This window comes from Rhinoraja longicauda, chromosome 6 (genome assembly GCF_053455715.1).
Source record: "Rhinoraja longicauda isolate Sanriku21f chromosome 6, sRhiLon1.1, whole genome shotgun sequence".
Taxonomy (NCBI): Eukaryota; Metazoa; Chordata; class Chondrichthyes; order Rajiformes; family Arhynchobatidae; genus Rhinoraja; species Rhinoraja longicauda.
Window position 1 is genome coordinate 79186345 of NC_135958.1, and position 13310 is coordinate 79199654.

Here is a 13310-nt window from a genome sequence, read left to right on the forward strand (position 1 = left end):
TTTGTCAGATTTTAATAGTCTTACGCTCTCTTCTGTATGTGCTATAAGGGAAGCAATACATTATATCTCTTCTCTTTGGTGAAGGGGCTACTTTTCTTTAATTGTCAACAAGAAATTCTTCTCACACTTTAGTCAAGGAGTATTCACATTGATTATCAATACCACAGCAAACGAAAATAAAGCAAGGCACTACAATTGTCAGTAAATGTTGTGGCATTTGCTAACCTTCACAGCTGCCTTGCTTGGGTGAGTTTCAGTTGTATTCATGACAGGCTAGATGACCGTAAATGTCAGGAAAGTTATTATCAAATAAAAGGCTTCTTTGCTTTTGCACATTGCTTCCCACTGTTTAGAATTTTGAGAAAATTAGAGTTGATATGTTTGGAGTCTCTCGGGACATGCTTCAGATTGATAGCTGGGCTGAGACCAGTCTCTGACTGGTGTTGCAGTTGATTTGCTGTCATGCAGCCTAGATTTCAAAGTCTTCTTTCAGAGAGCAGGCAGACAAAACTGATAATTGTTTTTGTATTCACTTGGGCCCCAATCTTTCTTTTGGAGCCATACAGCAGGGAGACAGGTTCTTTGGCCCAAATCCTCCATACCACCAAGATGCCTACCACGCTGGTCTCATTAGCCTGTGCCGGACACATACCCTTCTGAACCTTTCCTATCCATGAACCTGCCCAAGTATCACACGGTATCACTCTGTGACGTTCTCTGACAGCTCATTCCATATTCACACCACCCTCTGTAAGGAAATGTTGCCCCTTAGGTTTCTTTTAAATCTTTCCCTTCTTAACTTTTCCTGAATTTCCTCATCATCTCCATTGTAAAGGTATGTCCTTCCATTCTGATGCCGTGACGTCTGGCCCTAGACTCTCACGCAACTGGAAACAATTACATCCAAATGGTCTCGCTAAATGAAGTCCTCGGAATATCCTCTCCTAATATTGCCGTGATGTTCTCCCCAATCAAAAATGCAACTCCCCCTCCTCTCTTACCTTCACCTCCACCACCCCCACCCCCACTGCATTTGAACTTGTGATAGAATGATAGAAGGCAGAAAATGCTTGAAATGCTTGAAAAAGTTCTGATAAAAGGTCATTGACGTTAAATGTTTTTAAATATTTTTCTCACCAGAGCTGCTGTCCGACCTGCTCAACGTATTCTGTATTTTGTTTTTCCTCAGGTTTCCAGCATCTTCTCTATTTTGCTTTCATTTCATTACCTTTAATACTTAGCAGCAATGAATGAAGAAATAAAAATCTGTGATTCATTAACTATTCCTGAAAGGTTTTGGGCTAGAAATTGTTGCATAAAAAGCAGCTCATTAGTGGCAGTTCCAGCTTTGAATCAAAGCTCTCTGGTTTAGAGTCGTATTTACTCTCTTTTCCTGCTGCCCATTGTATATTTTCTTCAAGTGTTCACCAAATTTCTCTTGGAATGCTTCACACTCCTGTGTGACAAGGATTTTTTTAAACACCAGTTGAAACTTAGGCATGTGAAATACATAAATGACGAGTGGTTTGCCTCGGAGACTTTGATTTCCATGATTTGATCTCACACGAGGGTGTACTCTGGACGGATGAAGTGCAAAGAGTGTGATTTTCGAGAATTCCATAATTATCTCAAATTATTTCAGATGATCTAGATTCAAAATTATCCAGCATCTACTTGATGCCATCTCAATTGAATGGACATGGTGATTAGCGTAAACTGTGAAAACATGAACTTCAAAAAATATAGGGGGATAAAAATCGATATGTACTTTAACTAGTTTTTAGACACCTTCAGTCCATTTATCTGAAGCATCAATTTCACTGTGGTTCAAAACTCATACATTCCATCGAGGAGTTTAATGTCAACTATGCAAATAGTCATTCATCACAGAATGTACTGCCTCAAGAATGTGTATGTGAGATCTATCAGGTCAAATATCTCCTGCAGGAGAAAATCATAAGCACTGCAGATGCTTAAACTCTGAAATAAGAGAAAATGTTAGAACCACTGTGCAGATTGGGAAGAGAAAGAGAGCTAATGTTTCAGGTTGAGTGAGGGTCATTCTTCAGAGGAGGTTATCTCCTGTAGTTCAATGTTATAAAGGGCCTTTGAGGCCAAGATGAGATTTGATATTTTAAAGATTTTGATACTTGACAAGTGCAAAATGTCGCCAGAAATGTGGCAGCTCTTTGTGTAGTACCTCAGAAGAAATCTATAATCTTATATCATTGCACTCTTTTGCACACGTGTGATTGTGTTTATGTATAGTATGGTTTTACTGGATTGTATGCTAATAAAGTATTTCACTCTAGGTACATGTGACAATACAGTAATTATTGAACTATTATTTGAAGGTGGTGCTAAGATTAACACGTACAGAACTTGAATATTCTGAACTAAATCTGAGATGAAGTGTCAGGTGAAGTTGGGTTCGCAGTAGAGCAGTAATGGTATAGAAAGATTTGATAGACGTGTTCAAGTATCAGATGTGTCAGTATTCAGGGGCGAATGATTGGCAGAGTAACCTGAGCTGGCATTTTCTTAAAACAAAGTTGTTATCTATGACAAATTTCCATTTGTTCAAAAAAAATGCAACCTTTGGAGAGCAGTGCAAAAAACTTTGCAGCTGCCTTCTAAGTCTAACCATTTTTGGCTATTTCATCAATCATATTTCTTTCATTACAAGGTCAGAAGTGGGGTGTTTATTGTTCTGCGATATTGAATTCCATTTGTATCACTCTTTGAGGTAGTCTGTGCCACATATAGCAAAACGTGGAGCCATTGATGCATAGCATCAAAGTGACAAATAGCATTCACTCCACACGAGTGCCAGGAATGACCATGTCCATCAAAAGAATACAATCACCCACCTTTGAGATAGTGGTATTACCAGTGCCAGGTTTATCATTGTCAGTATCCTGGGGTCAATGTGTGTCATCAACTTAATGTTGTGCATGAATGTTGTGATAACAAAATTAAGCAAACACGATTGAGAATGCGACTGTCAGTGAATAGATGTCCTGGTTCCATCATCTATAAAGGGAAAGTCGGGACTGTGACGGGGTGCTCTCCACTTACCTAGATGAGTCCATCTCCAATAACACACAAGGTGCACAATGCCATCTAGGTGAAAGCAACCTTCTTGAATGACATCCCATCTAACACTCTAATCTACGCTCCCTGAACCACAAGTGACCACCATCAATAAAATGTGATATGACAGATCTTTGTCGGTACCTCCCAAACCCTCATTCTCTCCCACTTGGACAATGCTCACAGATGCACAGAATCACCATCAGTAAGGACTGGAAGTCACACAAAGGCCCCATTTGTAAGTATCACATTCCTTAATTACCACTTGGTTGAAAGATATAGCATAGAAGCAGGCCCTTCAACCCACCAAGTCTAAGCTGACCTGTTCACACAAGTTCTATGTTATTCCCCTTTTACATCTGCATTGGGATGTGGGAGGCGGAGGAAACCCACGAGGTCACAGGGAGAATATGGAAATATGGAAATATATCACACGACAACACCCGAGGTTACGATTGAATGTGGGTCTCTGGTTCTGTTGACACAGCAACTCTACCAGTTGCGCCACTTGGTTCATTTCTTTGAACCGTGTGCCCAAAACCACTAAGAGTACCCCAAATCTGATGGACTTTGAACAACGTGTTGGCCAAATTTCTTTCTGGGGAATCTCTTGGATGTAGATCATTAGACTTGATCGGATTCTTTTTTTCCATTCTCAATAAGTTAACCTGTCATGTGACAAAATATAAACATCTTGTTCAATTTATACCAATAGTGTTTGAGCTTTGTATGTTCAAAAAGGGGCATTTGCATTTGGATTAGTGCATTGCGACACTTTTTTGGAAAAGGTTTCACAGTCCTTGGTGAAGTTGAGGCTTTGTTAAATAGTTTCCTTTATCAGCCAGCCTGCCGATGTCCCACAAACTAATAACCGATTCCTATTGTTTTGTTCGCTATTGCTGGAAGAGTATTGATTTGTATGATAGGAGGTTTTCCTACTTGGGTCGCTGTCAGAAAATGTATTTCTACTAACAGGTGACTCAGTTTAATATGTAATTTATCTCTGATACAGTTCACAATGTGTTGCACATGGTGTCCTTGATTAAATTTGTACTTTCCCCCTTGTGTAACGTTGTTTGCTGTGGCAAGTAGACATTTTTATTGAGGCAGGGTGGTTCTACCTTGTAAGATGCTTTAATTCTTGTTTAGAAACGAAAGATTAAAAACAATATTCATTGCAGCTGGTTTTTATACTTTAATAAGAAACTAAATGTAACTAAGTTTAGTCACTGGCTTTTTTAAATCTTGCAGGAAAATAAGCTTAAAATATCGGTACTCGTATTCCAATGTCAATGCAAATAAAATATTTACATTCTCTAATTATATAAAATTCACACATTCTGTCAGGGTTAATTTGAATTCTATAGCAGGAAATGAGTGCAAACTAAAATACGACCTTTGAAGGACAAGAGATTAATCAAAATTAATGTAGGGTTTTAATCTAATTCTTAATTAAATTGCAGTAATTTGGAAGAATTGCGATTTGTTTCAGAAATTAGCTGGTCAAATTGTTTGAGGAAATGGGTTGTCAATAACCGTGTGTGGTTTGGGTGGATATAGTCTGTACATGAGTTTTGCTGAATGAGATTTTTGTGAGTTTGTATCAACACGGTAAGTTTAAGTTGTGCAACTGTTGTTATTGACCAATACATATCCTTTACAAACTTAATGGCTGCCTTTGCCCAATGTAGCTGCTATATGGAAGGCAGAGGGTGATAGACACAACGAACTGCAAATGCTGGTTTACAGAAAAAGCCACAGAGTACTGGAGAGGTAGATAGTTTGTTGGTATGTAAGGAGTTGAAAGGTTACTGAGGGGTTGACAGGAAAGCGGAGTTGAGGTTACAGTCAGATCTGCCATGATCTTATTAAATGGCGGAATATGTTTGAGGGGCCGTCAGTCTGATCTTTGCTACTAATGAAATATTGCTCGTATGCGGTTAAATGTGTCACAGAATCATAGAATGTCGATCACTGAAATTGCCACCTGTGTTGTAACTGACTAAGATCTGTACAGATTTTTTTCTATTTGTGTTCTCAAGTTGTGTTTACAAAGTTGTCCGCCTCTTCTGCAATCTGCATGAAGTCAGCATGCATAAAATGTCTGCAAAATAGTTGAAACGTAGCCTATTTATGAGAATTATAAAGCCTGTTTTGGATTAAAACATTGCTCTCACCAAACTTGCTGTGCTTCTTACTAAGTGATTTAGGCAATTCATTCTTGTACAAGTTTATCAAAGGCAAAAGAGTAACTGGGGAGAGAATAGGGCCCCTTAATGATCTACAAGGTCACCAATGTGTGGCGTCACAGGAGATGAACATGATGTTAAATGAATATTTCCCATCTGTATGACAGTGGAGAAAGACAGGTGTGCCTGTGAACTTTTTGGGATGTAAGGGATGAGTTAACCAGGGAGTTGCGGAGGGAACGGTCTCTGCGGAAAGGGGTGGAGATGGGAAAATGTGGCTAGTGGTAGGATCCCTTTGAAGGTGGCGGACATTTTGGAGGATTGTGTGTTGTATGCGACGGCTGATGGGGTGGAAGGTAAGGACTAGAGGGATTCTGGCTCTGTTGCGACTAGGGAGAGCAAGGATGGAGCTGCGGGGTACCGAGGAGACATGAGTGAGGGCCGCATCTATGATGGGAGAAGGGAACCCCCGTTCCCTAAAGAATGAGGACATCTCGGATGTTCTAGTATGGAACACCGGGGATAGAGTCTTTGCAGGAAGCAGGGTGGGAAGAAGTGTCGTCGAGGTAGTTGTGTGAGTCAGTGGATTTGTAATATATATATGACCTGAAAGGTCACCTATCCATGTTCTCCAGCAATGCTTCCTGACCCGCTGAGTTTGTGTCTTTGTGTCCTTTGAACTAAAAAACCTGCACCTGGTTCATCCAGGGTACAACCATTGACCTATGTCTTAACCAGTTTAAGAGGGAGAGTTGAAAGTAATTACTTGCTCAACTAAAGACAGTGTTTCTGTTAAGATTTTCAAATTTGTCAGCTAAACTAATTTCCTGCAAGTCTTTTATTTGTGATTTTTTTAAATGATCTGATTATCAACAGGTTTATTTACTCACATTCTCTTGGATGAAGCTGCACAGGCAATGGAGTGTGAGACCATCATGCCTTTGGCACTAGCCAGTAGACACACGAGGATTGTTTTAGCTGGAGATCATATGCAGGTGAGTGCTTTGCCGATATGCATTGGATTTAGTTTGTATCTATGTCAAAATACGAATTGGGATTTGGTTTCTTTCTAATGTGGCTCATGATGCCAGATTTTTAAAATATATTTGTAATGTGACAATATCAGTTTGATGAGACTCAAAAGTGAATACCTTCCTGTAATTTTGTTGTATTCATGTTTTTGTTTCAAAATAATTTTTCTGCCCTAAATTAAAATAACACACAATGTAACGGAGATCATGCATTGGACCATTATTCTTGCAACTAGTTTTGAATTAAAAGCCAAAGGTTCTTGCGGTATGTTCTGATTTAATGACTTATTCTTGAGATTCAGTCTTTATGTTGGCATTAGGCTCCCCTGCTTCTCCCTCCACCCTCCCTGCCACCATTCCCACAATAAAGCTACAGTTAAGTTTGGAGATATAGTGTGGAAACAGGCCCTTCTTTGGGATTTGGGGGGGGGAAACCGGAGCACCCAGAGAAAACCCACGTGGTCACAGGGAGAATGTACAAACTCTGTACAGACAGCACCAGTAGTCAGGATCGAACCCAAGTCTCTTGCCCTGTAAGGCAGCAACTCTGCCGCTGCGCCACTGTGCTGCTTAGTTGATCTAAGTGAACAGCAGCCACACATACATGTCAAGATCTTGTCCCAACAATAGTCTGTTGATTTCCTTTTCAATTTACAACTTTCTAAAAAACAACATGTTGACCTGGCCGGAATCAGTTTTGGATTGTCTGCAATAACTGAACATTGCAGAAGCCCCAATGATGTACTGTCACAGGGACTGGTTTTTAGTCAATAGTAAATAAACGGCAATACAAAACAGTTTCTTCTGCTGTATAACATATTCCAGAAATGATAGTGGACCAATGTTTCTTTTTCAACATGCCGATAGAAGGCTCCATCTGAAGTGTTTATTTCGCCAGGTTTTTGATAGATACGGCACATCCATTATGTGCGTAGATGTTAACAAATCCAAGCAGATGAATACTTTTGCACTGATTGCCAGACATACAGGTCTGCCAGGAGGTTCTCAACAAAGATCTATTTGGGCCATTCCCAAAAGTACATGGTGTTCATTTGTTAGTTTCTCTACTGATAGTATATGTCCAAGAATGCTTTCTTTGTGAAATTGATAAAAACTAATTTTGTCACTGTTACTTCCTGACCATCTGTTGGGAAAAAGAGACTTGACTTGCATGCTCTGTGTAAGAGAGGGGACTTCAAACAATTTCCCTTCTATGAAAGGAAGGGGAAGGATGTGCTAAATATCTGTTTTAAAAGCTACTTTTCCCATTCTTTAGACTTCCCTTTCTACCATTCATAAAGACTTGCAAAACTGTCACTAATTGAGCTGCAAGGCAACAGCTACAGATTCTGTTTATTCAAACAGTCTAAGGCAGTTCACAACAAGAAACAGAGCAGATTCTGGATCATATGAGGATAATTGTCCAAAGGTTTGATTGGATGGAGTTTTCAAAGAATACCTTGAATAAGGACAGGAAGGGAGAATGAAAGGTGGGGACGTTTCGGCAGAGAACTTTGGCCTCAGATTTTGGCAGATGAAAGCACTGCCACTAATGGCTTGATGATCACCACAGCGAGTAATTGGGATCTCCTTAGCGAGTAATTGGGATTTCAGCAGGAGGAGGGTTGAAGGAGTGAGTCGGACAACAGTCTCAAGGTGGGAATGGGCACTCAGGGTGATGACATGCGTACAAACACTGTCAATATGACAGCAAGGTTGAAAACAGTTTGGTTCCGTTTCAGAGAATTGCTGTGGTGGGAAATGAATTCAGTGGAAAGATTTTGATGGGAACTGAAGATCTTACTTTAGTGTAGGAAGGAACTGCAGATGCAGGTTTAAACCGAAGATAGACACAAAATACTGGAGTAACTCAGCGGGTCAGGCAGCATCTCTGGAGAGAAGGAATGGATGACGTTTCGGGTCGAGACTCTTTTAGATTTTTTTTAGATTTAGAGGTACAGCGCAGAAACAGGCCCTTCGGCCAACCGGGTCCGTGCCGCCCAGCGATCCCCGCACATTAACACTATCCTACACCCACTAGGGACAATTTTTACATTTGCCCAGCCAATTAACCTACATACCTGTACGTCTTTGGAGTGTGGGAGGAAACCGAAGATCTCGAAGAAAACCCACACAGGTCACCGGGAGAACGTACAAACTCCGTACAGACGGCGCCCGTAGTCAGGATCGAACCTGAGTCTCCGGCGCTGCATTCGCTGCGCCACCGTGCCGGACTCTTCTTCAGACCGATGTCAGGGGAGCTCTCCTGAAAAAGTGTCTCGACCCGAAACGTCACCCATTCCTTCTCTCCAGAGATGCTGCCTGTCCCGCTGAGTTACTGCAGAATTTTGTGTCCATCTTGGATGTTACTTTCATCTTCCCAATATTTTGGAGAAAATCGTTGCTTACTCATTATGAATGATGGGCAGACAGTCCAAATTTTTAAAGAAATTGATTGGCTCAAGCAAGTTGGTGGTGAGGTAAAGCTAGGTTTCATCAATATGAAGCTATTGCCACATATTTGAAGGCCATTGCCTAAAGGCAGCTTTTGGATCATTACTGCCCCCGCCACGCCACATACATACAGATGCACTTGCACACATGCAGGCGTGCATGCAGGCACGCTCACAGACTAACCCAGGCACACGTGCAGACAGATTGTATCCAGAGATAGCAGGACTTTCTATGAAGAGAAATTAAGTGGACCGTGTCTAAACTCCCTACAATTTAGAATAGTGAGAGATGATTTTGATAAAACATACAAAATTGATAAGGGTATTGGCAAGGTGAATGTGGAGTTAGGCGAGGTATCCAGAACAAGATGTCACAGTTTCAAAAGAAAGGGCTGACATTCAGGGCAAGAATGAGGAGAAATATCTTTGGAATTCTCTTCTTAAGAGGGTTGTTGGAGCTTGTTGCTCAGTCCATTCAAGACCTAGACTAATACATTTTTGGACATTAAGGGAAATGAAAGAAATGGGGTAAGTGCAGGAAAATGGCACAGATAAAAGATGAACTCATGATCTTATTACGTGACAGAGCAGGCACAATAGGCCTCCATCCTACTGCTAATGTTCGTATGTTTGCAAAACTTCAATCTTTGACACAATCCACTGCACTTTGAAATATTGCTAGAGTCCGATTAACAGTAATGCTGTTGACAGTGCAGCTAATGACTCCAGTAGCAAAAGGCTTTGATTTTAAAATATGTTGCCAGTGACTGCTGTGATGGAATGTTGCTGTGTGCTTGCCATTCCTGTGCCAGAATCGGCTTCAATAATTATAATAGAGAATTTTGAAAAGCCATTAAAAAATATATGGTTGAAGTTTCTTTTTGAAATGTTGTCTCTTTGAAATTTTGTGGGTAGTTTAAAAAAAAAAAAAAATTGATTCTGATGCTAGACAACATTTATATTCCTTTTCACTCCAAAATTGCATGGTTTTTGGTTTGTTTAAGATTAATTTATGCGATGATTGCCGAATGCGATTTACGATTTTAAACGTTTCAAGTAATTTTGAAGATGTAATGCCAGAGCACGTAAACCTCTTCCATGCTGCGGTTTGAGAGTTTAATTGATCTCAGAGATTTGATTTCTGATAAGTGTGGGAGAATTGCAAAGCTGTGAAAGCTTAGCAGGAAGGGTGAAAAGTTAATAGCATAATTTCCAATATGTGACTGTTCACTGCCAGCTAGAGAATGGCATTAGATTTGGAGAGGTTTGTGATCAACATTCAACCCACAAGCCCTCCATGTTGTTTGGATAGAGACCACAAAGGCCATCAACCGGGTCATGGTTTCTTTCGAGCTAAGAAATCACATTTTCTTGACAGGCTGCCAGTGAAGTTAGTTATGGCCCTTCTCATCTCCACGCAGAGAGCTCTTTTTTTTAAAGTAAATTACTCTGAAGATGGCTGTCCACACCACAGTTGCTTCCTGATTTACTTCTCTGTAATTAGAATAATTTACCGGATTGCGTGGTATTTAGCCTTCTGTGGATTTATTTACGCATGATAATTCAATGTGGCAGTCTCTGTACACCATATTTTCTTTTAATGTCACCTTTCCTGTCAAGCAGTTGTAATTATAAAGGTAGGGAGATGAGTTTCTCCAGTATTTAGACGTTCTTTTCATCAAGTGCTTTTAAAGAATACTCAATGTCTGACAGTTCTGAATAAAAAAATATTGTACATTTTGTCAGAATTATAACATTTTCTTGCCATGGTATGAAAGCTAATTGAAGCCCACTTCTTTAGCGTTCCTTTTTGTTGAATTCCTCTTTAAAAAAAATATATCTTGAATTTAAATGAACATGTGAAATGTTTAGTCAATTGCTACACATCCCCGAATGTGCTGAACATTCTAAATGTTTGTGATTATGGAAAGCAAGGCAAGTCCCACCTGTCTTTATAAATAAAAATGGTAATGATTTGTTCCTCTCAATGATCAAATGCTACAGAGCTTAATTGTCCCCTTCTGATCCTTCCCTATGTCCCAAAGGCCTTGTTTCCCAGCTCAGTGCCATCATTAAATTTGGCTCTGTTCCAGGCAAAATAACCTCTGCCTTGATCAGTAAATGTGTGGCAATTGTAAACTTCAAACAAGGAGGTATATCAAAGCAGAAATGAAACTATTCTCCTTGCATTTTTTTTCCTGAATGACGTACAAATAATAATAACTAACATCTGCTTTACTATTTGCAGCTTAGTCCCTTTGTATACAGTGAATTTGCCCGAGAAAGGAATCTTCATGTTTCTTTGCTTGACCGTCTGTATGAACACTATCCTGCAGAGTTTCCGTGCCGAATACTACTGTGTGAGAACTATCGTTCTCATGAAGCTATAATCAAGTATGTATTTGGGTTTTCCAACTGTTCTTGGTATTTGATTCAATTGAATTGATTGCCGGCATTGTAAGAAAGAGTTCTACATCTGTCTCCACTTTTTAAAAAAATGGACTTGCAGGAAATTTGAGTGCTTATCCACGACTGAGTTCTTATCCGTGACTGGGGTTACCAAACACATTTTCAGGAATGTATCTAGAAGTATCTATTTATCATGGTCTCTCCTGATGTTATTGCTTCCTCATTACAGAGATTGGTATCGTTGAATTCCTTAAAACATTATTGAAAAGATGACCATTCTTTTCAAAAAAAATTTGGTTAGGGACCCTTCCTCAGATTCGTCTTGTATCTACCATTCTTTTTAATCTGGCCAGTGTTTTTACCCTGATAGTCTCAAAAGCATAGAAACAGTAGCAGTTCTAAAATAGTGGATCATAACGGTTAGTAACTACTGCCTTCAGAGAATAAATAAGTAAAATTGAGAAACCAAATGTATTTTGCTACATTGAATTAATATCAACATGGAGATGAGTGAAGGTGCACTGCACAATTCATTCATCACCTTCAAACTTGCTGAGACAATAGACAATAGGTGCAGGAGGAGGCCATTCAGCCCTTCGAGCCAGCACCGCCATTCAATGTGATCATGGCTGACCATTCTCAATCAGTACCCCGTTCCTGCTTTCTCCCCATACCTCCTGACTCCGCTATCCTTAAGAGCTCTATCTAGCTCTCTCTTGAATGCATTCAGAGAATTGGCCTCCACTGCCTTCTGAGGCAGAGAATGAGCCCAAACTAAACATACCATTCTAAAATGGGCACAGGATTTCCAAAATAATTAACCCCTCACGCGTTGTCTAGCAATTGTCATTGATGGAGTATTTACTTTCATGACTTTGCATATGCTATATTTGGCATATTACTATAATTGTAATCCTTAATTAACATTTAATTGAAACTGCTATACCTATAATTAAACATAACTAGCTTTAAAATTTACTAGCCATTTCTGCAATGGAATTAAAAGTGCATTAATTTGTTGACGATGCTATATCTGTTATCTGCATAATCTCTCTAAACCTCATCAAAGTCTATCTTTTCAATCTTTGTCACACCGCTGCTACCCTCTATTCCATCAAACTGGACAGCTGCCACATTAAAGTGACCAAATAATTCTAAACTTAAAGTTAATTAATCTTTGTGTATATTCTGTGCTCCTTATCTGGAGCCAAAATATTTCTAAATCCCACTATTGTGCATAATGCAAAAGGTAAGGAATGTTGGCAGAAATGGCAACAATTGCATTTCTGCTCTGTTATGAGATTATTATTTTCATTTGTACCCAGGCTGATTGAAGAGTTTAATCATTGTTTGGGGTTTTAGGTTGTTAAGTTATTAATCAGATTTATTTCAGTTTAACATTACCTGCCACAAAATATGACTGAAGCTTTAATGTTAATGAGTAATGAGCCACATTTAGATGTGTGCCATGATTTGAATATGACCTCCTTAGTCTTGGCTTTAATGCAGCATTAAGATTAAAATATTTCATTATTCTTCTGAAATAAAGTTAACAAAAGTTCAGGAAAATGTTAACTATCTTTGAATCCGAGCATTGAGAGAGGTAATGCCCAGCGGAATTTGATTGAAGAATGCATTTTGTTTTAGTTCAAAGTAATGAATAATTCTGGAATGTTTGGGTCTAAATCATCATGTGATCTATACAATTTTCCAGAGGTTCTGCATGTTGACTTTGAATATTTTCTATTTTAGTTACACTTCAGAACTATTCTATGATGGGAAGTTGATGGCCAGTGGAAAGCAGCCAGCACACAAAGATTTCTATCCGTTAACGTTCTTCACAGCCCGAGGAGAAGATGTTCAGGAGAAAAACAGCACTGCTTTCTACAACAATTCTGAGGTGAGCGACATGTACATTTCTGCTGGTTAGGAGATGTTGTGTCAATCTTTGTCATTTACTTAGAACATAAAGAGCTGTAGTAACTCAGCCGGCCAGGCAGCATCTCTGGATGACATTGATCGGTGACGATTCAGGTCAGAACCCTCTCTTCAGACTGGGGTTCCAGCCCAAAACATCACCTATCCATGTCCTCCGGTGATGCTGTCTCACCTGCTGAGTGTGTGCTACGCAGATT

At 39.6% G+C, this 13310-nt stretch overlaps 1 protein-coding gene across 5 annotated transcripts in view; it reads left to right on the forward strand.

Annotated features, from left to right (window-relative positions):
* Positions 1 to 13310, forward strand: part of helz (helicase with zinc finger) — a 176354-nt gene that overhangs the window by 85192 nt on the left and 77852 nt on the right. For all 5 annotated transcript variants that reach the window (XM_078401433.1, XM_078401434.1, XM_078401435.1 and 2 more), the window contains 3 exons: positions 6159 to 6277; positions 11015 to 11160; positions 12928 to 13075. In XM_078401433.1, the coding sequence (XP_078257559.1) occupies positions 6159 to 6277; positions 11015 to 11160; positions 12928 to 13075 (413 nt within the window). The remainder of the gene's footprint in view (positions 1 to 6158; positions 6278 to 11014; positions 11161 to 12927; positions 13076 to 13310) is intronic.